Below are 27868 nucleotides of genomic sequence, written 5' to 3'. Positions count from 1 at the left end.
TTGGACATGCCTGCCTTAAGCATACTAGTAACGCCTGCCCTAACGGTGCACAGTAGGTGAACTTTTCATTGTTGTCTGTTGAAGTTGCAAATTCTGTCAAACCAGGGGACTGTTATTTTACCCTGGCCTTACAATGAGGTGGAATTTGCATATGTAAGATGAGGAAGGAAAGAGATAAATGAACTGTATGTTGAAGACGTTGGCTCAGAAAGCTGGCAGAGCTCTCTGCAGCATCTCATCTCTCTCTCTTTCTCTGAACATGGAGGCTCCTGAGGAAGCTGAACTCTGCTTTCCCCACATCAACACCTCCTGCAGGAGGATGACAGGTCTTTATGTGGAGACCATGATCACTTACACTGTGCTGTCCTGCGTCACGATACTGACCGTGATTCTTAACCTGCTGGTCATCATCTCTATCTCACACTTCAAGTAGAGTCACAATTTCTTCACATCGTTCCAGCATATGATTAAATTATTGTCTTTCATGCAACCGTGTTTGAATAATCCTTAAAGATTTACTCCTGCAGCTGTAAATGCACTTATCTGCTCTTGTATTTCTCCTAGTAATATATACAGTGGTTAAACATAGAACATCTGTGTTGTCTGTGTTGATTTTCTCTGATTTCAGGCAGCTCCACACCACCACCAACCTCCTCCTCCTCTCTCTGGCTGTCGCTGACTTCATCGTGGGTCTCCTGCAGATGCCACTTCTTCTCCTCCAGAGCCAAGGATGCTGGTTCTTGGGCGACGTCATGTGTGTCGTACATTATTTCTTCGCTGGCCTTGTTGTCTGTGTTTCAGTGGGAAGCATGGTGCTCATATCAGTCGACCGCTATATAGCAATTTGTAACCCCATGTTTTACACCACCAGAGTCACTCTGAGCAGAGTCAAACTCTGTCTTTGTCTGTGTTGGATATTTTCCGGTGTTCAAGCCAGTTGGATATTCAGGGATGCCTTAAAACAGCCTGGCATGTATAATACCTGCTATGGAAATTGTGTAGTTGTGGTCGGTTTCGCTGAAGGACTTGTTGTTCTTATTGGCACATTTTTAGGCCCCGTTGTTATCATATCAGTTCTGTATTTGAGAGTGTTCGTGGTGGCTGTGTCTCAAGCTCGGGCCATGCGCTCTCACGTCACAGTCATTAAAGTGGAGCTTTCCCAAAATATAAAAGCAATGAAATCTGAGATTAAAGCAGCCAGGACTCTCGGTATTGTATTGATGGTTTTTCTTCTCTGGTCATGTCCATATTATTGTTTTTCTCTTGCAGGTGAGACTACCTTGGTCGGGGCATCATCTATGGGCATTGTGAATTGGTTAATCTACTTAAACTCGACCTTTAACCCTGTGATTTATGTATTTTTCTACCCGTGGGTCAGAAAAACCATTAAATACATTTTTACTCTTCAGATTCTGCAGCCTGGCTCCCGTGAAGTGAGTGTGATGTAGAAGAAAAGAGAGACTGTGAAGAAAATATTAAATTCATACGTGTGAAAGCCTTCTGTTGATTTTGTCAAGCATTTCTTTTTAATGGATGCAACGATTTATTTGTATATATATTTTTATCCTATGAATTTAACAAAAAACAATTCCCACAAAATGTTAGGTCAATTCTTCCTAAAATCAAAGCCACTGGCAAGTAAATATGTAATGTGCAATAACACAAACAAAATGATTATTAAATCCTTTAATGTGGGGGATGTGTATGGAGATTAATTAGCAGCCTAAACTTTGCAAAAATAAAAGAAATGATTAATTGCATTCGAGCCAAAGAAGACTGGAAGCACAGGAGTAACATACAATACAAAATAAAAGTGTTATATATTGTTAACTCTCCTTGATTCTGACATATTACACAGTTATATTACATTATTTATATATGTGTATGGATATATATTAAGAAATCTGAACACATTTCTGTGCATTTCTTTTTTGAATTTGAACCCATTGTACTCACTACGTATAATTATGTCTCTATCACATTATTGGAACACAATCAGACATCAAGAAAAAACAGGAAACATGTATGATATTTAAAATAACTTTTTTTCTTAAGAAAAAAACAAAGACAATGTCAAGTATTTAGTGGGAACTGCCCTTACATTTGAACAATAACACGACCTGATTCTGTATATCTGCTGTGAAAAAGGTCTGTTACATCAGGTTTATTCAAGACATGCTTGTGCTTTACATACACATGATGTATAACTCTATGATGATTAATACATGAGACCAACTTTCGGTCACATCATTCTGTGCTTTAAAGGCAGGGTTGGAGATACTGCAACAACTGTTCAAGCAGGCTACATTTTGAATTCAAAGGTCCTAACCCCTTTCTTCAGTTCCCTCTGAGGCTACTCATCCAGAGCACAATAAGGCACAACAAGCACGACACTGTTCAAATGCAGCACCGATACACACCGGTACACTCTGGTCTTGTATCGGCTCTGCATCAGCCTTTTTCTTGGCAGTAGCTTTCCCAAAAACCATTTGTTTTCAACCAAGGCCTGTTGTTGGCAACTATTCTGCCATAACATTGCTGCAACTGTCTCGTTGGATTTAGCAAGCTAGCATAAGCTCTGGCGTTATAGCAATAATATGTTGATGCTCAATTTCAGTTCAGTCCCCAGTGTCGGGCTGCCTTTGGGCCCCAGATTGCATTTTGGACATGCCTGCCATATGCATGCTAGTAACGCCTGTCCCAAAGGTGCACACTAGGTGCCCTTTTTTGCCCATGCCCTTCCAAATGTCTCTGCATACCAGTTCTGGCATTCTGTTTCAGAATTGAGGTTGCACATTCAGGTGTACCAGGGGACTATTTTTTATTTTTTTTACTTAGAACAAGTCTTCAAGGCACTTAAACTCCTCCACTTTGGGAAGGATCTCACCCCCAACCAGAAGAGGGCACTCCACCGTTTTCTGGTTTAGGACTATGGTCTCGGATTTGGAGGTGCCGATTGTCATCCCCGTCACCTCACACCCGGCTGCGAACTGCTCCAGTGAGAGTTGAAGATCATGGTCCGATGAAGCAGAGACCCAATCCTGAGCCCACCAACACGGACAACCTCAAAGCCCTGGCTGCATCAAGAAATTCTGTCCATAAAAGGTATAAACAGAACCGGGGACAAAGGGCAGCCCTGGCAGAGTCCAACCCCCACTGGAAACGGATCCGACTTACTGCCGGCAATGCGGACCAAGCTCTGACACCGGTTGCACAGGGATGGAATGGCCCTTATCAAGGTTTCTGGTACCCCATACACCCGGAGCACTCCCCACAGAACTCCCCAGGGGACACGATCGAATGCCCTCTCCAGGTCCACAAAGCAAATGTAGACTGGTATGGAGAACTCCCATGCACCCTCCAGGACACTGCCGAGAGTGTAGACCTGGTCCACCATTCCGTGACCAAGACAAAAGCCATACTGCTCCTCCTGAATCCGAGGTTCGATTGCTCGACTGACCCTCCTCTCCAGGACCCCAAAATAGATCTATAATAGAACATACCCTCTGGCCCCTTTTCTTAAAGCGGAGGACCACCACCCCAGTCTTCCAATCTAGAGGCACTGTCCCCAATGTCCATGTAATGTTGCAGAGGCGTGTCAAGACAGTCCTACAACATCCAGAACCTGAAGAAACTCTGGGTGGATCTCATCCACGTTGGAAGTTGAAACTCTTTCTGACAGGGGACTCCGCCAGACACTGACAATAGGTTTAGGTCTGCCAGGCCTGACCGGCATGTGATACCAGAGATTTACGAAAGAATTATCTGCTGCTTAAAGTTTTCCTGATCCTGGTCTGACATTTAAAACATTTAAGGACAGAACACAGGACTTGGACAAAAAAAATAAAATAGATAATTCAGGTTTTTTTAGGTATGGTTGTATGAGGTTTTTACACAATATCACTGAATGTTAATGTGAAGTTTGATTGATGCATCCCAATCCAATCGATTGGTCGGGCCGTTCAATATGATTGGATTTTTACAGTTTTTACAGGCCTGTCTGTTACACTGCTGACTGACATTTTGCATTTTTCTGACAATGCATTGATTAATTGGTTACAATTACGGCGTGAAGAGGATTTAAACACAAATGAAAATACAAATGATGATTCATGTTCAATTTGAATTCAGTTTCCAGTGTCCAGGTTGCATTTTGGACATGCCTGCCTTAAGCGTACTATTAACGCCTGCCCCAATGGTGCGCACTAGTTGCCCCTTTCAATTTTGCCCCTGCCCTTCCAAATGTCTGTCTGTTGAGTTTGCACATTCAGGTGTACCAGGGGACTGTTTTTTTTCCTCTGGCCTTATGATGAGGTGGAATTTGCATATGTAAACTGTAGTAAGTAAAGACATAAATGAACATTATGATGAAGACGTTTGATGAGAAAGCTGTGAGAGCTCTTGGCAGCATCTCCTCTCTCTCTCTCTGAACATGGAGGCTCTGGAGGAAGTTGAACTCTGCTTTCCCCACATCAACACCTCCTGTCGGAGGATGACAGGTCTTTATGTGGAGACCATGATCACTTACACTGTGCTGTCCTGCGTCACGATACTGACCGTGATCCTAAACCTGCTGGTCATCATCTCTATCTCACACTTCAAGTAGAGTCACAATTTCTCCACATGGTTCCAGCTAATGATGAAATTTAAGTCTCTCATGCAACCATGTTTGAAAAATCCTGAATTTGCTGATTGCATTTGCAGAATGTTTTGGCTGATGCATCTGAAAATGCACTTATCTGCTCTTGTATTTCTCCTAGTATTTTATATTGTTGGTTATACATAGAACATCTGTGTTGTCAGTGTTGATTTTCTCTGATTTCAGGCAGCTCCACACCACCACCAACCTCCTCCTCCTCTCTCTGGCTGTCGCTGACTTCCTCGTGGGTCTCCTGCAGATGCCACTTCTTCTCCTCCACAGCCAAGGCTGCTGGTTCTTGGGTGACGTCATGTGCGCTGTTCATTATTTCCTCGCTGGCATCGTTGTTGGGGTTTCAGTGGGAAGCATGGTGCTCATATCAGTCGACCGCTATATAGCAATTTGTAGCCCCATGTTTTACACCACCAGAGTCACTCTGAGCAGAGTTAAACTCTCCGTTTGTCTGTGTTGGATATTTTCCGGTGTCCAAGTCAGTTGGATATTGAGGGATGTCTTAAAACAGCCTGGCATGTATCACACCTGCTATGGAAAGTGTGTAGTTGTGGTTGGTTACGCTGAAGGACTTGTTGTTCTTATTGCCATGTTTTTAGGCCCCATTGTAATCATATCAGTTCTGTATTTGAGAGTGTTCGTGGTGGCTGTGTCTCAGGCTCGGGCCATGCGCTCTCACGTCACAGTCGTCAAAGTGGAGCTTTCCCAGAATGTAAAAGCAATGAAATCTGAGATTAAAGCAGCCAGGACTCTCGGTATTGTATTGATAGTTTTTCTTCTCTGGTCATGTCCATATTATTGTTTTGCTCTTGCAGGTGATACTGCCATGCTTGGGGCATCATCTTTGGGCATTGTGAATTGGTTAATCTACTTAAACTCAACCTTTAACCCTGTGATTTATGTCTTTTTCTACCCGTGGGTCAGAAAAACCATTAAACACATTTTTACTCTTCAGATTCTGCAGCCTGGCTCCCGTGAAGTGAGTGTGATGTAGAAGGAGAGAGAGACTGTGAAGAAAATATTAAATAAAAATGTGTGAAAGCCTCCTATTGTTGAAAGCTTTCTTGTGTTGAAAAAAAAAGGCCACTAACATACAATTAAAATAAAACTGTTATATATTAACCATCCCCAATTCTAACATATTAAACAGTTATATTACAGTACTTATATATGTGTATGTATATATATTAAGAAATCTGAACACATTTATGTGCATTGCTCTTGCAATTTGAACCCATTTTAGTCATATAAAGTACAGTGCAAAAGCCTTAGGCCAATTTGTTGTTTTAGCATTTCTTTATGTATCACCATACAGTATAATTATGTCTCAACACATCCAGAAAATACAGGATATATGTATGTAGTTTAAAATAACACTATTATCAGAAGTGATGTTTATTAAAATAGTTTTTAGCGTGACCTGCACTTATATATGAACAATAACACAACCCGATTCTCTGTGAAAAAGGTCAGGTTTATGCGTGTTGTGTGATTCTATGATCATTAATACATGAGACCAACTTTCAGTCACATCATTCCATTTGAAATACCTCTGACTACAGAATTTGATGACTACAACATAAATGGGCATTTAGCCCCTAGACTTTAAATGTACATAACAGTTCATGATTGATGGGAAACCTTTTTCTTTAGTAACCTTTCATGGTAAAAAAAATAAATAAATAAACGTTATGGATTTAAATGAGTATGTAGTATTTTTTAAGACACCTGACCAAAGTACATACAGAAAAGGCTGTGTAACAGCAAGAAAATAAATGTGTGGACATATATCACAGAATGAAGAGGGTGTCGATAAGTAAACCTTAAGAACCCACATGACTGCAGATGCCGCACTGATCCGTGCGTCAATCTCCCGGTCCATTTTTTCCGCTCACCCGTAAACTAAACCCCAAGATACTTGAACTCTTCTACTAGGGGCAGGATCTCACCCCCAACCCGAAGAGGTCACTCCACTGTTTTCCCGTTTAGGACCATGGTCTCGGACTTGGAGGTGCCGATTATCATCCGAGCTGCTTTACATCCGGCTGCGAACCGCTCCAGTGAGAGTTGAAAATCATGGTCTGATGAACCAAACAGGACTCCCTCAAAGCTCTGGCTGCATCTAGAAACTCTCCATAAAGGTTATGAACAGAACCGGTGACAAAGAGCAGCCCTGGTGCAGTACAACCCCCACTGAAAATGGATCTGACTTACTGCTGGTAATTCTGACCAGACCAAGCTCTGACACCGGTCGTACAGGGACCAAATGGCCCTTATCAAGGTTTCTGGTACCCCAGACTACCGGAGCACTCCCCACAGGACTCCCCGAGAGACACAATCGAACGCCTTCTCCAGGTCCACAAAGCACATGAAGACTGGTTTATCAAACTCCCATGCACCCTCCCGGACCCTGCCAAGAGTGTCGAGCTGGTCCACCGTTTCGCGACCAAGACGAAAACCCCATTGCTCGTCCTGAATCCGAGGTTCGATGGAACCCCAAATAAATCTTACCTGGGAGGGGTAAAAAGAGGGGGACCACCACCCCTGTCTGCCAATCCAGTGGAACTGTCCACTCGATGTTGCAGAGGCGTATCAAGACAGTCCAAGACAGTCCTACAACATCCAGACCCTTAAAAAACTCCACTTGGATTTCATCCATTCCCGGGGGGTACTGCCACAGAACAACTTTCTAACTTGAGCCCCACAGATAGGAGATCCCACCCCTGAGTCCCCAGACCCGACTTCCTCATTGGTAGGCGTGACAACGGGATTGAGGAGGTCTTCGAAATATTCCGGCCACCGACCCACAATGTCTTGAGTCGAGGCGTACCAGGGGACTGTTCTTTTTACTCTGGCCTTATGATGAGGTGGAATTTGCATATGTAAGATGAGGAAGGAAAGATATAAAAAGAATTGTAAGATGAAGGCGTTGGATCAAAAATCTGTCAGAACTCTTGGCAGCATCTCCTCTCTCTCTCTGAACATGGAGGCTCTGGAGGAAGCTGAACTCTGCTTTCCCCACATCAACACCTCCTGCAGGAAGATGACGGGTCCTTACGTGGAGACCATGATCACTTACACTGTGCTGTCCTGCATCACGATACTGACCGTGATCCTAAACCTGCTGGTCATCATCTCTATCTCACACTTCAAGTAGAGTCACAATTTCTCCACGTGGTTCCGGCATACGATTAAATTTATGTTGTTCATGCAACCATTTTTGAAAAATCTTAAAAGATTTGCTACTGTAGTTCTAAATGCACTGATATAAAAGATATAAATATTATTGTATTTCTCCCAGTATTATATATTGTTGGTTAAACATAGAACATCTGTGTTGTCAGTATTGATTTTCTCTGATTTCAGGCAGCTCCACACCACCACCAACCTCCTCCTCCTCTCTCTGGCTGTCGCTGACTTCATCGTGGGTCTCCTGCAGATGCCACTTCTTCTCCTCCAGAGCCAAGGCTGCTGGTTCTTGGGCGACATCATGTGTGTCTTGCATCATTTCTTCGCAACCGTAGTTGTTGGGGTTTCAGTGGGAAGCATGGTGCTCATATCAGTCGACCGCTATATAGCAATTTGTAACCCCATGTTTTACACCACCAGAGTCACTCTGAGCAGAGTTAAACTCTGTGTTTGTCTGTGTTGGATATTTTCTAGTGTACATGGCAGTTGGCTATTCAGGGATGTCTTACAACAGCCTGGCATGTATAACACCTGCTATGGCAATTGTGTAGCTGTGGTCGGTTTCGCTGGAGGACTTGTTGATCTTTTTGCCACATTTTTAGGCCCCATTGTAATCATAGCAGTTCTGTATATGAGAGTGTTCGTGGTGGCTGTGTCTCAGGCTCGGGCCATGCGCTCTCACGTCACAGTCGTCAAAGTGGAGCTTTCCCAGAATGCAAAAGCATGGAAATCTGAGATTAAAGCAGCCAGGACTCTGGGTATTGTATTGATAGTTTTTCTTCTCTCGACATGTCCATTTTATTGTATTGCTCTTGCAGGTGAGACTGCCTTGGGCATTGTAATTTGGTTATTCTACTTAAACTCGACCTTTAACCCTGTGATTTATGTCTTTTTCTACCCGTGGGTCAGAAAAACCATTACGCACATTTTTACTCTTCAGATTCTGCAGCCTGGCTCCCGTGAAGTGAGTGTGATGTAGAAGGAGAGAGAGACTGTGAAGAAAATATTAAACTCCAATGTGTGAAAGCCTTCTGTTGATTGTGTCAAGCATTTCTGTTTACTGGATGCAAAGATTTACAAAATGATCACAAAATGTTTGGTAATTTCTTTCTACAATCAAAGCCACTGGAGTGTAGTAATTACACAAAGTACATGAGTGTTGAGCATTAACACATATAATACAGCCTAGCCTTGCCAAAGAAATTATGAATTGTTTTAGAGCCACAAGCACACAAGTAGTCTGAAAGCACAGGAATCACATAAAATTAAAATTAAAGTGTTAGATATTAACTATCCCCTATTCTAAGATATTACCCAGTTATATTACAGTGTTCATATGTGTATGGATATATATTAAGAAATCTGAACACACTTCTGTGCATTTCTTTTTGAATTTGAACCCATGTTGCTCATGCTGTACTGTGCAAAAGCATAAGGCCAAACTTTATTAGTTGTTTGAGCAATGATTTAATGATCACACACTACAACTGTCTCAATCACATTATTAGAACACATCCAGACATGTATGTAGTTTAATAGTAACACATTTTTTCAGAAAAAAAGGATTAAAATGTGAAGTATTTAGCGTGACCTGCACTTACATTTGAACAATAACACAACCCTTGTTCTCTATATCTGCTGTGAATTGAAGGTCTGTTACATCAGGTTTATTCAAGACATGCATGTGCTTTACATACACGTGATGTATAACTCTATAATCTTTAATACATGAGACCAACTTTCAGTCACACAACTACGATAAAACAAGTACAACACAAATGGGCATGAAGCCCTGATACTTTAAATGTCCATAAAGGTTGATGGTTCAAGGTTTCTGGTACCCCATACTCCCAGAGTACTCCCCACAGGATTCCCCAAGGGACAAGATCAACCACCTTCTCCATGTCCACAAAGCACATGTAGACTGGCTGAGCGAACTGACCTGCACCCTCCAGGACCCTGCCGAGAGTGTAGACCTGGTCCACCGTTCGCCAGTGTCGGACTCTCTTTGGCCCCAGGTTGCATTTTGGACACGTCTGCCTTAAGCATGCTAATAACGCCTGCCCCAACGGTGCGCACTAGTTGCCCCTTTCATTTTTGCCCCTGCCCTTCCAAATGTCTGTCTGTTGAGGTTGCACATTCAGGTGTACCAGGGGACTGTTTTTTTTCCTCTGGCCTTATCATGAGTTGGAATTTGCATATGTAAACTGTAGCAAGTAAAGACATAAATGAACTGTATGATGAAGACATTGGATGAGAAAGCTCTCAGAGCTCTCTGCAGCGACTCCTCTCTCTCTTTCTCTGAACATGGAGGCTCTGGAGGAAGTTGAACTCTGCTTTCCCCTCATCAACACCTCCTGCAGGAAGCTGACGGGTCTTTATGTGGAGACCATGATCACTTACACTGTGCTGTCCTGCATCACAATACTGACTGTGATCCTAAACCTGCTGGTCATCATCTCTATCTCACACTTCAAGTAGAGTCACAATTTCTCCACATGGTTCCAGTAATCGATTAAATTTATCGATTAAATCCTTAAAGATTTGCTACTGCAGCTGTAAATGCACTTATCTGCTCTTGTATTTCTCCCAGTATTATATATTGTTGGTTATACATAGAACATCTGTGTTGTCAGTGTTGATTTTCTCTGATTTCAGGCAGCTCCACACCACCACCAACCTCCTCCTCCTCTCTCTGGCTGTCGCTGACTTCCTCGTGGGTCTCCTGCAGATGCCACTTCTTCTCCTCTACAGCCAAGGCTGCTGGTTCTTGGGCGACTTCATGTGTGCTGTCCATTATTTCTTATCTGGCATCGTTGTTGGGGTTTCAGTGGGAAGCATGGTGCTCATATCAGTTGACCGTTATATAGCAATTTGTAACCCCATGTTTTACACCACCAGAGTCACTCTGAGTAGGGTTAAACTCTCTGTTTGTCTGTGTTGGATATTTTCCGGTGTCCAAGTCAGTTGGATATTGAGGGATGTCTTAAAACAGCCTGGCATGTATCACTCCTGCTATGGAAATTGTGTAGCTATGGTTGGTTACACTGAAGGACTTGTTGTTCTTATTTCCATGTTTTTAGGCCCCGTTGTTATCATATCAGTTCTGTATATGAGAGTGTTTGTGGTGTTCCCCTGTAGTTGGAACATACCCTCCCGGTCCCCGTTCTTAAATAGGGGGACCACCAACCAGGTCTGCCAATCCAGAGGCACTGTCCGCAATGTCCACGTTATGCTGCAGAGGTGTGTCAAGACAGTCCAAGACAGTCCTACAACATCCAGAGCCTTAACAAACTCCAGATAGATCTCATCCACCAGGGATCCTTTTAACCACCTCGGTAACCTCAGCCCTAGAGATAGGAGATCCCACCTCTGAGTCCCCAGACCCTGCTTCCATATTGGAAGGCGTGTCAATGGAATTGAGGAGGTCATCAAATATTTCCACCACCGACCCACAACGTCCTGAGTCGAGTTCAGCAGCACCCCATCTCCACTTTACCCAATGTTGATAGTGCTCTGCTTCCCCATCCTGAGTTGTCGGATCGTTGTCTAGAACCCTGTCTAAGCCATCCGGAAATCATTTTCCATTGTCTCACCAAATCCTCCCCCCGAGCTTGCAAGCTGCATTGCGCTTTGTCTGTCGGTATCATCAGCTGCCTTACGAGTTCCACAGGCCAAAAAGGCTCAATAGGACTCCTCCTTCAGTGTGACGGCATCCCCAACCACTGGAGTCCACCAACGGGTTTGGGGGTTACTGCCACAACTGCCACCGCCCACCTTACGGCCACAGCTCTGCTCATGGACAATCAGACTCAATGTCTCCCGCCTCCCTCAGGATGTGGTCGAAGTTCTGCCGGAGTTGAAACTCTTTCTGACAGGGGACACTCACAATACGTTTAGGTCTGCTAGTCCTCGACCGGCATTTGATACCAGAGATTTACAAAATAATTATCTGCTGCTTAAAGTTTTCCTGATCAGTCTGACAAGCATTGAATGGCAGAACACTGGACTTGGACAACTTAATAAAAGGGATACTAAAGGTTTTTTGAGGTATTGTCATACGAGGTTTTGACACAATAATCACTGAAGGTTAAAGTATGCAGTTTGATTGATGCATCCGAATCCAATTGGTTGGTCGGGCCGTTCAATATAATTGGATGGTGTTTTTACAGGCCTGTCCGTTCCACAGCTGACTGACAGTTTTCATTTTTGTGACAATGCATTCATTAATTGGTTAGAATCATGGTGTGAAGAGGATTTTAAACAATACAGTAAAAATGATGATTCATGTTCAATTTCAATTCAGCTCCCAGTGTCGGGCTCTCTTTGGCCCTGGGTTGCATTTTGGACATGCCTGCCTTAAGGGTGCTAGTAACGCCTGCCCCAACGGTGTGCACTAGGTGCCGTTTTAATTTTTGCCCCTGCCCTTCCAAATGTCTTTCTGTTGAGGTTGCACATTCAGGCGTACCAATGGACTGTTTTTTTTTACTCTGGCCTTATGACGAGGTGGCATTTGCATATGTAAGATAAGGAAGGAAAGAGATAAATGAACCATATGATGAAGACGTTGGATCAGAAAGCTGTCAGAGCTCTCTGCAGCATCTCCTCTTTCTCTCTTTCTCCAAACATGGAGGCTCTGGATGAAGCTGAACTCTGCTTTCCCCACATCAACACCTCCTGCAGGAGGATGACGGGTCCTTACGTGGAGACCATGATCACTTACACTGTGCTGTCCTGCATCACGATACTCACTGTGATGCTAAACCTGCTGGTCATCATCTCTATCTCACACTTCAAGTAGAGTCACAATTTCTCCACATGGTTCCAAAATATGATTGATTTTAGGTCTCTCGTGCATCCATGTTTGAAAAATCTTTAAAGTTTTGTCACTGCAACTGTAAATGCACTTATCTGCTCTTGTATTTCTCCTAGTATTATATTTTGTTGGTTAAACATAGAACATCAATGTTGTCAATGTTGATTTTCTCTAATTTCAGGCAGCTCCACACCACCACCAACCTCCTCCTCCTCTCTCTGGCTGTCGCTGACTTCCTCGTGGGTCTCCTGCAGATGCCACTTCTTCTCCTCTACAGCCAAGGCTGCTGGTTCTTGGGTGATGTCATGTGTGTCGTGCATTATTTCTTCGCTGGCCTTGTTGTCAGTGTTTCAGTTGGAAGCATGGTGCTCATATCAGTCGACCGCTATATAGCAATTTGTAACCCCATGTTTTACACCACCAGAGTCACTCTGAGCAGAGTTAAACTCTCTGTTTGTCTGTGTTGGATATTTTCGGGTGTACAGTGCAGTTGGATATACAGGGATGTCTTAAAACAGCCTGGCATGTATCACACCTGCTATGGAAGTTGTGTAATCGTGGTCGGTTTTGCTGAAGGACTTGTTGGTGTTATTTCCATGTTTTTAGGCCCCATTGTAATCATAGCAGTTCTGTATTTGAGAGTGTTCGTGGTGGCTGTGTCTCAGGCTCGGGCCATGCGCTCTCACGTCACAGTCGTCAAAGTGGAGCTTTCCCAGAATGTAAAGGCATGGAAATCTGAGGTTAAAGCAGCCAGGACTCTTGGAATTGTATTGATAGTTTTTCTTCTCTCAACCTGTCCATATTATTGTATTGCTCTTGCAGGTGATACTACCTTGGTCGGGGCGTCATCTGTGGTTATTGAGCTTTGGTTAATGTACATAAACTCGACTTTTAACCCTGTGATTTATGTCTTTTTCTACCCGTGGTTCAGAAAAACCATTAAACACATTTTTACTCTTCAGATTCTGCAGCCTGGCTCCCGTGAAGTGTGTGTGATGTAGAAGGAGAGAGAGACTGAATAAAAATGTAATTCAAATGTGTGAAAGCCTTCTGTTAATTGTGTCAAGCATTTCTGTTTACAAGATGTAATGATCTTATCTTTGTTTTTAATCCTGTGAAATAATAAAAAAAAAAAAGGCCACTAACGTACAATAAAAATAAAACTATTATATATTAACTGTTCCCAATTCTAACATATTACACAGTTATATTACAGTATTTATATATGTGTATGTATATATATTAAGAAATCTGAACACATTTCTGTGCGTTGCTTTTTGAATTTGAACCCATTTTGCTCATATTGTACTGTGCACAAGACTTCAGCCAAATTGTATTTGTTGATTGAGCATTGCTTTAATCCACATACAGTATAATTATGTCTCAACACATCCAGAAAATACAGGTAACCTGTATCTAGTTTAAAAATAACACAATTATCAGAAATAAGAGTTTTTAATGTGACCTGTCCTTACATTTTAACAATAACACGGCTCTGATTCTCTATATCTGCTGTGAAAATGGTCTGTTACATCAGGTTTATTCAAGACATGCTTGTGCTTTACATACACACATTGTATGATTCTGTGATCCTTAATACATGAGACCAACTTTCAGTCACGTCATTCCAATCGAAATACCACTGACTACAGAATTTCATAACGCCAACAAAATTGGGCATGGAGCCCTGAGACTTTAAATGTACATAACAGAGATAGAAGATCCCACCCCTGAATCCCCAGGCCCTGCTTCCTCATTGGAAGGCACGTCAGTGGGATTGAGGAGGTCAGCAGCACCCCATCTCCACTTTACAATGTTGATGGTGCACTGCTTCCCCCTCTCGAGTCACCGGATCTTTGACCAGGACCTTCGCAAAGCCGTCCGGAAATAAGTTTCCATGGTCTCACCAAACTCCTCCCCTGAGTTTTTTGCCTTAGCGACCGCAGAAGCTCCATTCCACTTGACCTGCCGGTACCATTAGCTGCCTTTGGAGTCCCAAAGGCCCAATAGGACTCCTTCTTCAGCTTGACGGCATCCCTTACCACGGGAGTCCACCAACGGGTTGGGGGGTTACGATATGAGAGTGTCCCAAAAGGTGTCCTTAGATGAAATGAGGGCTGTAAATGATGCCCCTATATACATCAATAACATACTAAGGCTTTCTAGCATATATTTAAAGACACGGCACTTTAAAAGGTGACAAATATTGCAACAAAAACGCAACTTGAACTTGCTTAATAATGCGTTGATGTTCACTTTCAATTCAGTCCCCAATATCAGGCTCTCTTTGGCCCCGGTTTGCATTTTAGGACATGCCTGTCTTAAGCGTACTAGTAATGCCTGGCCAAACAGTGCGCATTAGGTGCCCTTTTACTTTTTGTCCCTGGCCTTTCAAATGTCTGTCTGTTGAGGTTGCACATTCAGGCGTACCAGGGGACTGTTTTTTTTTTTTTTTTAAACTCTGGCCTTATGATGACGTGTAATTTGCACATGTAAGATGAGGAAGGAAAGAGATAAATAAAATTGTATGATGAAGACATTGGATCAGAAAGCTGTCAGAGCTCTCTGCAGCATCTGCTCTCTCTCTCTGAACATGGAGGCTCTGGAGGAAGCTGAACTCTGCTTTCCCCACATCAACACCTCCTGCAGGAGGACAACGGGTCCTTACGTTGAGACCATGATAACTTACACTGTGCTGTCCTGCATCACGATACTGACCGTGATCCTTAACCTGCTGGTCATCATCTCTATCTCACACTTCAAGTAGAGTCACTATTTCTCCACATGGTTCCAGCATATGATTGAATTTAGGTCTCTCATGCATCCATGTTTGAAAAATCTTTAAAGTTTTGTCACTGCAACTGAAAATGCACTTATCTGCTCTTGTATTTCTCCCAGTATTATATATTGTTGGTTATACATAGAACATCTGTGTTGTCAGTGTTGATTTTCTCTGATTTCAGGCAGCTCCACACCACCACCAACCTCCTCCTCCTCTCTCTGGCTGTCGCTGACTTCCTTGTGGGTCTCCTGCAGATGCCACTTCTTCTCCTCTATAGCCAAGGCTGCTGGTTCTTGGGCGACGTCATGTGTGTCGTGCATTATTTCTTCGCTGGCCTTGTTGTCGGCGTTTCAGTGGGAAGCATGGTGCTCATATCAGTCGACCGCTATATAGCAATTTGTAACCCCATGTTTTACACCACCAGAGTCACTCTGAGCAGAGTTAAACTCTGTGTTTGTCTGTGTTGGATATTTTCTGGTGTTCAAGGCAGTTGGACATTCAGGGAAGCCTTAAAACAGCCTGGCATGTATAACACCTGCTATGGAAATTGTGTAATTGTGGCCGGTGTCGCCGAAGGACTTGTTAGTCTTATTTCCATGTTCTTAGGCCCTATTTTAATCATAACAGTTCTGTATTTGAGAGTGTTCGTGGTGGCTGTGTCTCAGGCTCGGGCCATGCACTCTCACGTCACAGTCGTCAAAGTGGAGCTTTCCCAGAATGTAAAAGCATGGAAATCTGAGGTTAAAGCAGCCAGGACTCTCGGTATTGTATTGATAGTTTTTCTTCTCTCAACATGTCCATATTATTGTATTGCTCTTGCAGGTGAGACTACCTTGGTCGGGGCGTCATCTGTGGTTATTCAGCTTTGGTTAATGTACATAAACTCTACCTTTAACCCTGTGATTTATGTATTTTTCTACCCGTGGTTCAGAAAAACCATTAAACACATTTTTACTCTTCAGATTCTGCAGCCTGGCTCCCGTGAAGTGAGTGTGATGTAGAAGGAGAGAGAGACTGAATAAAAAATGTAATTAAAATGTGTGAAAGCCTTTTGTTAATTGTGTCAAGCATTTCTGTTTACTGGATGTACTGATCTTACCTTTGTGTTTAATCCTGTGAATTAAAAAAAAAAAAAAAAAAAAAAGCCACTGACGTTCAATGAAAATAAAACTGTTATATATTAACTGTCCCCAATTCTAACATATTACACAGTTATATTACAGTATTTATATGTGTATGTATATATATTAAGAAATCTGAACACATTTCTGTGCATTGCTTTTTGAATTTGAACCCATTTTGCTCATATTGTACTGTGCACAAGACTTCAGCCAAATTGTATTTGTTGATTGAGCATTGCTTTAATCCACATACAGTATAATTATGTCTCAACACATCCAGAAAATACAGGTAACCTGTATCTAGTTTAAAAATAACACAATTATCAGAAATAAGAGTTTTTAATGTGACCTGTCCTTACATTTGAACAATAACACGGCCCTGATTCTCTATATCTGCTGTGAAAATGGTCTGTTACATCAGGTTTATTCAAGACATGCTTGTGCTTTACATACACACATTGTATGATTCTGTGATCCTTAATACATGGGACCAACTTTCAGTCACGTCATTCCAATCGAAATACCACTGACTACAGAATTTCATAACGCCAACAAAATTGGGCATGGAGCCCTGAGACTTTAAATGTACATAACGGAGATAGAAGATCGCACCCCTGAATCCCCAGGCCCTGCTTCCTCATTGGAAGGCACGTCAGTGGGATTGAGGAGGTCAGCAGCACCCCATCTCCACTTTACAATGTTGATGGTGCACTGCTTCCCCCTCTCGAGTCACCGGATCGTTGACCAGGACCTTCGCAAAGCCGTCCGGAAATAAGTTTCCATGGTCTCACCAAACTCCTCCCCTGAGTTTTTTGCCTTAGCGACCGCAGAAGCTCCATTCCACTTGACCTGCCGGTACCATTAGCTGCCTTTGGAGTCCCACAGTGACAAAAAGGCCCAATAAGACTCCTTTTACAGCTTGACGGCATCCCTTACCACGGGAGTCCACCAACGGGTTGGGGGGTTATGATATGAGGGTGTCACAAAAGGTGTCCTTAGATGAAATGGGGGATGTAAATGATGCCTCTATATACCTCAATAACATACCAAGGCTTTCTAGCATATGTTTAAAGACACATCACTTTAAAAGGTGACAAATATTGCGACAAAAACGCAACTTGAACTTGCTTAATAATTTGTTCATGTTCGCTTTCAATTCAGTCACCAGTGTCCGACTGCCTTTGGCCCCAGGTTGCATTTGGGACATGCAATCCTTAAGCATACTACTAACGCTTGCCCCAACAGTGCGCATTATGTGCCCTTTTAATTTTTGGCCCTGGCCTTTCAAATGTATGTCTGTTGAGGTTGCACATCCAGGCGTACCAGGGGAATGTTTTTTTTATTCTGGCCTTATGATGACGTTAAATTTGCACATGTAAGATGAGGAAGGAAAGAGATAAATAAAAGTGTATGATGAAGACATTGGATCAGAAAGCTGTCAGAGCTCTCGGCAGCATCTCCTCTCTCTGAACATGGAGGCTCCTGAGGAAGCTGAACTCTGCTTTCCCCACATCAACACCTCCTGCAGGAGGATGACGGGTCCTTACGTGGAGACCATGATCACTTACACTGTGCTGTCCTGCGTCACGATACTGACTGTGATCCTAAACCTGCTGGTCATCATCTCTATCTCACACTTCAAGTAGAGTCACAATTTCTCCACATGGTTCCAGCATATGAAAACAGTTAGGTCACTCGTGCAATCATGTTTGAGAAATCCTTAAAGATTTGCTACTGTAGCTGTAAATGCACTTATCTGCTCTGCATTGTTGGTTATACATAGAACATCTGTGTTGTCAGTGTTGATTTTCTCTGATTTCAGGCAGCTCCACACCACCACCAACCTCCTTCTTCTCTCTCTGGCTGTTGCTGACTTCCTTGTGGGTTTCCTGCAGATGCCACTTCTTCTCCTCCAGAGCCAAGGCTGCTGGTTCTTGGGCGACGTCATGTGTGCCCTGCATTATTTCTTTGCTATCATTGTTATCTGCGTTTCAGTGGGAAGCATGGTGCTAATATCAATCGACCGTTATATAGCGATTTGTAACCCCATGTTTTACACCACCAGAGTCACTCTGAGCAGAGTTAAACTCTGTGTTTGTCTATGTTGGATATTTTCTGGTGTACATAGCAGTTGGTTGTTGAGGAATGTCTTAAAACAGCCTGACATGTATAACACCTGCTATGGAAGTTGTGTAATTGTAGTTGGTTTCGCTGAAGGACTTATTAGTCTTATTGCCACGTTTTTAGGCCCCATTGTAATCATAGCAATTCTGTATATGAGAGTGTTTGTGGTGGCTGTGTCTCAGGCTCGGGCCATGCGCTCTCACGTCACGGTCGTCAAAGTAGAGCGTTCCCAGAATGTAAAAGCAATGAAATCTGAGATTAAAGCAGCCAGGACTCTCGGTATTGTATTGATAGTTTTTCTTCTCTGGTCATGTCCATTTTATTGTATTGCTTCTGCAGGTGAGACTACCATGATCGGGTCGTCATCTATGGGCATTGTGAGTTGGTTAATCTACTTAAACTCGACCTTTAACCCTGTGATTTATGTCTTTTTCTACCCGTGGGTCAGAAAAACCATTAAACACATTTTTACTCTTCAGATTCTGCAGCCTGGCTCCCGTGAAGTGAGTGTGATGTAAAAGGAGAGAGAGACTGTGAAGAAAATATTACATTAAAATGTGTGAAAGCTTTTTGTTGATTGTGTCAAGCATTTCTGTTTAATGGATGCAATGATGTTTGTGTTTCAATCCTGTGAATTTCAGATAAAAGAAAATGACCACAAAATGTAAGTAAATTCTACCTAAAATCAAAGCCACTGGCACTGATGTCACCAGTAGTTCAGTGGAGTAGTAATTACACAAAATACATGAGTGATAAGCAATAACCGATTATTATGAATTAAAATTATTATTTAAAAGCTTTATAGGGGATGTGTTTGGACATACATTAGCAGCCTAAACACTGCAAGAATAAAACAAATAAATTGCATCCGAGCGACAATTAAAGAAGAATGAAAGCTCAGGATTAACATACAATACAAAAAAAACCGGTATATATAGTCATCTGTCCTTGATTCCAACTTATTGCACTATTTATATATGTGTATGGATATTTATTAAGAAGCCTTAACACATATCTTTGTATTGCTTTTTGAATTCAAACCCATTTTGCTCAGTATACAGTACTGTGCAAAAGCCTTAGGCCACCTTTATTTGTTGACAAATGCAGTATAATTATGTTTCAATCACATTATTGGAACACATTCAGACATCAAGAAAATACATGAAACATGTATGTAGTTTAAAAATCCCATAGTTGTCAGAAAAAGGATTAAAATGTCTAGTATTTAGTGTGAACTGCCCTTACATTTGAACAATAACAGGACCCTGATTCTCTGTATCTGCTGTGAAAAAGGTCTTTTACATCAGGTTTATTCAAGACATCCTTGTGCTTTACATACACATGTTGTACATCTCTATGATCATGAATACAGGAAACCAACTTTCAGTCACATCATTTAAATTCCAAATGCCACTGACTACAGAATTTGACAAGTTCAACAAAAATGGGCATGGAGCCCTGAGATTTTAAATGTCCTTAAAAGTTGATCATTGACGGGAAACTAGTTTTTTTTTGTAAGACTATTGTTTCATGGTGAGAAAATTATGGATTGGTGTCCCAAGAGGTGTCCTTAGAGGAAATGAGGGCTGAAATCATTTATGTCCCGGTATACTTCAACAACATACCAACACTCGCTTGCATATCTTCAAAGACACACACCACTTTCAAAGGTGACAAACTTTGGCAAAACACAACTTGAACTTGCTTAATGATAGGGTTGGGGATACTGGAACAACTGTTCAAGCAGGCTACATTTTGAATTCAAAAGTCCGAGCCTCCTTCTTTAGAGTTGCCTCCAGAACACAGGAACACGCAATGACCACCCCACTGTTCAAATACAGCACTGATGTTCACTCTGGTCTTGAATCGCTTTGCATCAGCCTTTTTCTTGGCAGTAGTTTTCCCAGAAAATGTTTGTTTGCAACAAACGCCTGATGTTGGCAACTTTTCTGCCAAAATGCTGCTACAACTCTCTCTTTGGATGTAGTAAGCGAGCATAAGCTCTGACGTTAGAGCAGTAATATTGTAGAACTTTCTAGCATTTGTTCAGCGTGTGCGAATGAACACAATTCATTACCCCCACCTCCAACCTTCTCCAGTACACTCGGACCACCAAGACCCAGCACTGCCCCTGTCGACTCCAGCATAGGACAAAGAATTGGTGCACCACATTGTTTCGGCATGTCATGGACTGGAACCCCAGTACAGCGGGACGGTCCCCTTGGCAAATCACACCCCTTACAAAAAGTGGCGATAACCACAAGAACACACATCCCATGACGACGAGCAGGGCGGTGAGGGCGGTGGCTATCAAAGTCGAAGAGCACTCCATAGGGAAGACGAGAGAAAAGGGCAGTGAGGAAGTCCAAACAACAACAGCTAAGACAGTAACAGAAGCAGCAGCAACAACAACATCGGTGGAAGGGCACGAGTCAGAAAAGGATGTAACTGACACAGATGCTCATGCAGAACCTGAGCCTGCACCGAGTGAGGACAGCCTTGCTCAGGCCGAGGCTGAGACTCAACCAGCGTGCGAAACTACAACTGACCCTGGGGCAGGTGGTACAGGGTTAGAATCATCCACCATGTGGTGTTTCCAGATGGACCCCACCAGCGGAGAAGTGGTTGGCTAGTACAGTGAGAGCCCCTATTCCAGCAAAGTGGGAGGCAATGCTGACAGTGAAAGAACTCAAAGTTGCATTCCTAGACCTGTGCCTGGCCCCTCAACAGGGAGTCACGTTCCCTGTAACAATGCTTAACAGGCTCGTTGTGCTACGGCAGAGTCCAGAGTTTCAGCCAGGGAGAGCAACATCAACATCAACAACCGGAGTGCCCTTAGTCCCCTACAACGCCTGGCTCAGCACCCTCCTTGCGCAGGAAGCCCACAAAATTAACCATGAGGGCGTTGCCGGAACACTGCTCCGGCTGAGGTCCAGGGCAGGGGTGGTGCAGGGGCCTAGGGTTGTCAGAAAGATCATTGACTCTTGCGTGCATTAACGTAAAACCAAAGCAAGGACATGCGAACAGGTAATGAGTGACCCCCCTGAACGAACCGAACCAGCCTCGCCATTTGAGTTAACAGCACTTGACCTCTTCGGCCCCAACACTATCAGAGAGACTGTTAGGCGGAGAATGAAGATGAAAGTGTGGGGTGTAGTGTTCAGCTGTATGGCATCAAGAGCAATACACGCTGACATCGTAGAAGACTTGTCAACAGAAGGGTTCTTGAAGACGTACCAGCACTTCACGGTTCTCAGGGGCAACCCAAGGAAGCTTTGGTCAGATCAAGGGACTAATTTTGTAGGTGCCAGGCCAGTGCTAAAGGAACTTTATAGGTTTCTAAATAATATTGATAAGGACCAGATCTAGGCAAAGGCAGCAGCCACAGGGACTGATTGGGACTTGGATGTTTCACCCAGCAGACTCTCCACACCGGAACGGTGCAGGTGAAGCAGCAGTCCGTGTACCTTTTGAGTACACGGACTGCTGCTTCACCTGCACCGTGAGGTACTGAGTAATGTTGGTGAGGAGGGCAACCTGACAGCGCTGGAGTTCCAAACCCTTCTCTACATAGCAGCCATCCGTCTAACAAAAGGCCTATCAGTGCCAGGGCCCAGGTACGAGATGAGTTGGTAGGAGTTATCACTCCCAACACGCTCCTGCTAGGTCGTGCTTGGGCCTAGCGGGGACACTCAAGGATTTGAATATCCAACCTACCCTGTCGTAAGACTGAGAGCGATTCAAATTGAAGTCAATGAGTTCTGGAAACGGTGGAGCCAGCTGGCGGGCCCGAGCCTTTTCGTCTGGCAGAAGTGGCACACACTTACTAGAAATATTGCAGTTGGAGACTTGGTGTGGTTGGCTGAGTCGTAAAAGTATGCCCGATGCGAAAGGCGTGGTACGTGATGCGAAAGTGAGAACCTGCCAAAGTTGTCCAGTCTCAGGCGGGCATTGCAAGAGAGGCCAGGGGGTGGAAAGCTGTCCCTTCGCCATCCTCCACAGGGATGTCAGGCGGCTGGTAGTCCTACTACCAGTGGAGGAGCAGAAATAAACAGTCCCCACCACATGGTGTTCCTAGATTAAATCCCCATCATCACGTGGAGTGTTTCGGTTATGGATCAAGATCCCCCACCAGTTGGTGGAGTGTTTCGGATATGGATCAAGACCCCCCCTCCACCAGTTGGTGGAGTGTTTCGGTAAAGGATACCATGAGGACACTAATTAACATGTAATCAATGTATGTTGTTTATGGGACAAACCTTAAATTATGCACGTCGTGTGAAATGTGTAGTGCGTTGATGTAGGTGGTGCTTTGCCGGTTTACAACCTATGAAGTAGTGTATTAAGTTGTGTTTAGAATAAAACCCCTCAAAGACACTTGAGTTGTCCGCCATACTTGTTCTGGTCGCCCTTTCCAGAGGGTAGTTTATTGAGCTGGAAGAAGCAGCCGGTAAAAATCTGGACATATATGTTGATGTTCAATTTCAATTCAGTCCCCAGTGTCGGGCTGCCTTTGGCCCCAGGTTGCATTTTGGACATATCTGCCTTAAGTGTACTAGTAATGCTTGCCCCAACCGTTGTTTTAGAATAGAGGTTGCCCAATCAGGCGTACCAGGGGACTGTTTTTTTTTTATTCTGGCTTCATGGTGACATAGAATTTCCATATGTAAGATGAGGAAGGAAAGAGATAAATGAACTGTATGATGAAGACTGTATCAGAACGCTGTCAGAGCTCTCTGCAGCATCTCCTCTCGCTCTCTCTGAACATGGAGGCTCTGGAGGAAGCTGAACTCTGCTTTCCCCACATCAACACCTCCTGCAGGAAGATGACAGGTCCTTATGTGGAGACCATGATCACTTACACTGTGCTGTCCTGCATCACGATACTGACCGTGATCCTAAACCTGCTGGTCATCATCTCTATCTCACACTTCAAGTAGAGTCACAATTTCTCCACATGGTTCCAGCATACGATTAAATTTAGGTCTTTCATGCAACAATTTTTGCGAAATCCTTTGCAATTTGCTACTGCAGCTGTAAATGCACTTATCTGCTCTTGTATTTCTCCTAGTATTATACATTGTTGGTCATACATAGAACGTCTGTGTCATCAGTGTTGATTTTCTCTGATTTCAGGCAGCTCCACACCACCACCAACCTCCTCCTCCTCTCTCTGGCTGTCGCTGACTTCCTCGTGGGTCTCCTGCAGATGCCACTTCTTCTCCTCCAGAGCCAAGGCTGCTGGTTCTTGGGCAACGTCATGTGTGTTGTGCATTATTTCTTCGCTGGCCTTGTTGTCGGTGTTTCAGTTGGAAGCATGGTGCTCATATCAGTCGACCGCTATATAGCAATTTGTAACCCCATGTTTTACACCACCAGAGTCACTCTGAGCAGAGTTAAACTCTGTGTTTGTCTGTGTTGGATATTTTCCGGTGTACAAGGCAGTTGGATATTCAGGAACGTTTTAAAACAGCCTGACATGTATAACACCTGTTATGGAAAATGTGTAGTTGTGGTCGGTTTCGCGGAAACAGTTGTCAGTCTTTTTGTCATGTTTTTAGGCCCCATTGTAATCATAGCAGTTCTGTATATGAGAGTGTTTGTGGTGGCTGTGTCGCAGGCTCGGGCCATGCGCTCTCACGTCACAGTCGTCAAAGTGGAGCTTTCCCAGAATGTAAAAGCAATGAAATCTGAGATTAAAGCAGCCAGGACTCTGGGTATTGTATTGATAGTTTTTCTTCTCTGGTCATGTCCATTTTATTGTATTACTCTTGCAGCTGAGACTACCATGCTTGGGGCATCATCTATGGGCATTGTGAATTGGTTAATCTACTTAAACTCGACCTTCAACCCTGTGATTTATGTCTTTTTCTACCCGTGGGTCAGAAAAACCATTAAATACATTTTTACTCTTCAGATTCTGCAGCCTGGCTCCCGTGAAGTGAGTGTGATGTAGAAGGAGAAAGAGACTGTGAAGGAAATATTAAATGCCAATGTGTGAAAGCCTTTTTTTTTGTCAAGTGTCAAGTATTTCTGTTTACTGGATGTTCAGATTTACAAAATGACCACCAAATGTTTGATCATTTCTTTCTAAAATCAAACTGGAGTCTAGAAATTACATGAGTGATGAGCAATAACACAAATATTAAATAACAAATTAAAATGATTATTAAATGTTTTATTGCGGATGTGTATGGACATACATTAGCAGCCTAAACACTGAATGAAATTATTGCATTAGAGCCACCAGCAAAGAAGTCTGAAAGCACAGGAGTAACATAAAATAAAAATAAAACTGTTATATATATTGTTAACTGTCCTTGTTTCTAACATATTACGCAGTTATATTATAGTATTTATACATGTGTATGGATATATATTAAGAAATCTGAATGTATACATTTCTTTGCATTGCTTTTTGAATTCGAACCCATTTTGCTCTGTGCAAAAGCCTTAGGCCACCGTTATTTGTTGTTTTAGCATGCTTTAATGACAATACAGTATCATTATGTCTCAATAACGTTATTGGAACACATCCAGATATCCAGAAAATGTCAAGTATTTAGTGTGACCTGCCCTTAAATCTGAACAATTACACGGACCTCATTCTCTATATCTCCTGTGAATAAGGTCTGTTATTAGGTATATTCCATACATGCTTTTGCTTTACATACACATGATGTATAATTCTATGATCATTAATACATGAGACCAACTTTCAGTCACATCATTTTAATCCAAATGCCACTGACTACAATCAATCAATCAATCTTTATTCCAGACACAATAGCGGTCCATAGAGAATACAATAAAAAAAGACATACAGAATTTAGTACAACAAAAATCGGCATGGAGTCCTGAGACTTTAAATGTCCATAACAGTTCACCAGTTTTCTTTTTTAGTAACAAGTTTGTTTCATGGTGAGAAAATGTACGGATTTAAATGATTATGCAGTATTTTTTTACACATACAGAAAAGGCTGCGTAACAGCAAGGAAATATATGCATGAATATGTTATTCATCTATAACAGACTGAAAAGGGTGTAGATCAGTCAACCTTGAGCCCACATTACTGCTGATGCCGCACTGATCCATCCACCGTCAATCTCCCACTCCATTTTTCCCTCACACGTAAACAAGACCCTGAGATACTTGAACTCTTCTACTTGGGGCAGCATCTCACCCTCAACCTGAAGAGGGCACTCCACCGTTTTTCCGGTTTAGGACCATGGTCTCAGATCTCGAGGTGCTGAATGTCATCCCAGCCGCTTCACACCCGGCTGCAAACTGCTCCAGTTAGAGTTGAAGATCATGGTCCGATGAAGCAGAGAGACCCAATCCTGAGCCCACCAAACCGGACAGCCTCAAAGCCCTGGCTGCATCTAGAAATTCTGTCCATAAAAGCTATGAACAGAACCGGGGACAAAGGTCAACCTTGGCAGAGTCCAACCCCCACTGGAAACGGATCCGACATACTGCCGACAATGCGGACCAAGCTCTGACACCGGTTGCACAGGGATGGAATGGCCCTTATCAAGGTTTCTGGTACCCCATACTCCCAGAGTACTCCCCACAGGACTCCCCAAGGGACACGATCAAACACCTTCTCCATGTCCACAAAGCACATGTAGACTGGCTGAGCGAACTCCCATGCACCCGCCAGGAACCTGCCGAGAGTGTAGAGCTGGTCCACAGTTCCGCAACCAGGACGAAAACCATACTGCTTCTCCTGAATCCGAGGTTCGTTTTTCCAATGGACCCTCCTCGCCAGGACCCCCAAATAGATCTTACCCGGGAGGCTGAGGAGTGTGATACCCCTGTAGTTGGAACATACCCTCCGGTCCCCGTTCTTAAAGAGGGAGACCTCCACTCTGGTCTACCAATCCAGAGGCACTGTCCCCAATGTCCATGTGACGTTGCAGAGGCATGTCAAGACAGTCCTACAATATCCAGAGCCTTAAAAAACTCTGGACGGATCTCGTCCACCGGGTAGCTTTACAACCACCTCTGTAACCTCAGCCCCAGAGATAGGATCCCACCCCTGAGTCCCTGCTTCTTCAATGGAAGGCGTGTCAGTGGGATTGAGGAGGTCTTCGAAATATTCCTGGCACTGATCCACAATATCCTGAGTCGAGATCAGCAGCACCCCATCTCCACTTTACAGCGTTGATGGTGCACTGCTTCCCCCTCCTGAATCACTGGATCGTAGAACACAACCTTCTCGAAGCCGACCGGAAATCATTTTCCATTGTCTCATCAAATTTTCCCCCCAAGTTTTTGCCTTAGGGACTGCCAAAGCTGCATTCCGCTTTGTCTGCCGGTACCATTAGCTGCCTTTGGAGTCCCACAGACCAAAAAGGCCCGATTGGACTCCTTCTTGAGTTTGATGGCATCCCTTACCACTGGAGTCCACCACTGGGTTCGGGGGTTAACCCCACGACAGGAACCAACCACTTTACGGCCACAGCTCCGGTCAGCCGCCTCAAAAATGGAGGCACAAAACATAGCCCATATGGACTCAATGTCTCCTGCTTCCCTTGACACATGGTCAAGGTTGTGCTGCAGATGGGAGTTGAAACTCTTTCTGACAGGGGACTCTGCCAGACATTCACAATAGGTTTCGGTCTGCTGGGACTGACCATTTAATGACAGAACACTGGACTTGGACAATTTAATAAAAGGGATACTAAAGGTTCTTTGAGGTATGGTAAGGTTAAAGTGTGCAGTTTGATTAATGTGTCCGAATTCAATTAATTTGTTCGGGCCATTCAATATGATTGGATGGTGTTTTTACAGGCCTGTCCTTTCCACAGCTGAGTGACATTTCATTTTTTTTTGACAATGCATTGATTAATTTGTTATAATCAGGGTGAGGCTTTTAAGCGATATAGTAATAATCATGATTGAGCTTCAATTTCAATTCAGTCCCCAGTGATGGACTCTTTTTGGCACCGGGTTGCATTTTGGACATTTCTGCCTTAAGCGTAGTAGTAACGCCTGCCCCAACGGTGCGCACTAGGTGCCCTTTTCACCTTTGTCCCTGCCCTTCCAAATGTCTGTCTTTTGAGTTTGCACATTCAGGCGTACCAGGGGACTGTTTTTTTTTTCCTATGGCCTTATGATGAGGTGGAATTTGCACATGTAAGATGAGGAAGGAAATAGATAAATGAACTGTATGATGAAG

At 43.4% G+C, this 27868-nt stretch overlaps 3 protein-coding genes across 3 annotated transcripts; all 3 read left to right on the top strand.

Moving 5' to 3' along the window:
* Positions 1 to 4432: 4432 nt before the first annotated feature.
* On the top strand, positions 4433 to 5645 carry LOC310938396 (trace amine-associated receptor 13c-like; the record flags this gene model as incomplete). Its single annotated transcript, XM_083902889.1, has 2 exons — positions 4433 to 4602; positions 4826 to 5645. The coding sequence occupies 2 exons, from the start codon at positions 4433 to 4435 to the stop codon at positions 5643 to 5645; spliced, it is 990 nt and encodes a 329-aa protein (XP_083759015.1).
* Positions 5646 to 12467: 6822 nt separating this feature from the next.
* On the top strand, positions 12468 to 13641 carry LOC310938395 (trace amine-associated receptor 13c-like; the record flags this gene model as incomplete). Its single annotated transcript, XM_083902888.1, has 3 exons — positions 12468 to 12637; positions 12838 to 13478; positions 13619 to 13641. The coding sequence occupies 3 exons, from the start codon at positions 12468 to 12470 to the stop codon at positions 13639 to 13641; spliced, it is 834 nt and encodes a 277-aa protein (XP_083759014.1).
* A 1608-nt stretch (positions 13642 to 15249) lies between these two features.
* Positions 15250 to 16423, top strand: LOC310938394 (trace amine-associated receptor 8a-like; the record flags this gene model as incomplete). The annotated part of the gene is made up of 3 exons (XM_083902887.1): positions 15250 to 15419; positions 15620 to 16260; positions 16401 to 16423. 3 exons carry the CDS (start codon positions 15250 to 15252, stop codon positions 16421 to 16423), a joined length of 834 nt encoding a protein of 277 aa, XP_083759013.1.
* Positions 16424 to 27868: the final 11445 nt, after the last annotated feature.

The sequence above is a fragment of the Microchirus variegatus genome, assembly GCF_963457635.1.
Source record: "Microchirus variegatus genome assembly, chromosome: 16".
Lineage (NCBI taxonomy): Eukaryota > Metazoa > Chordata > Actinopteri > Pleuronectiformes > Soleidae > Microchirus > Microchirus variegatus.
This window is presented reverse-complemented; position numbering and strand designations above follow the sequence as displayed.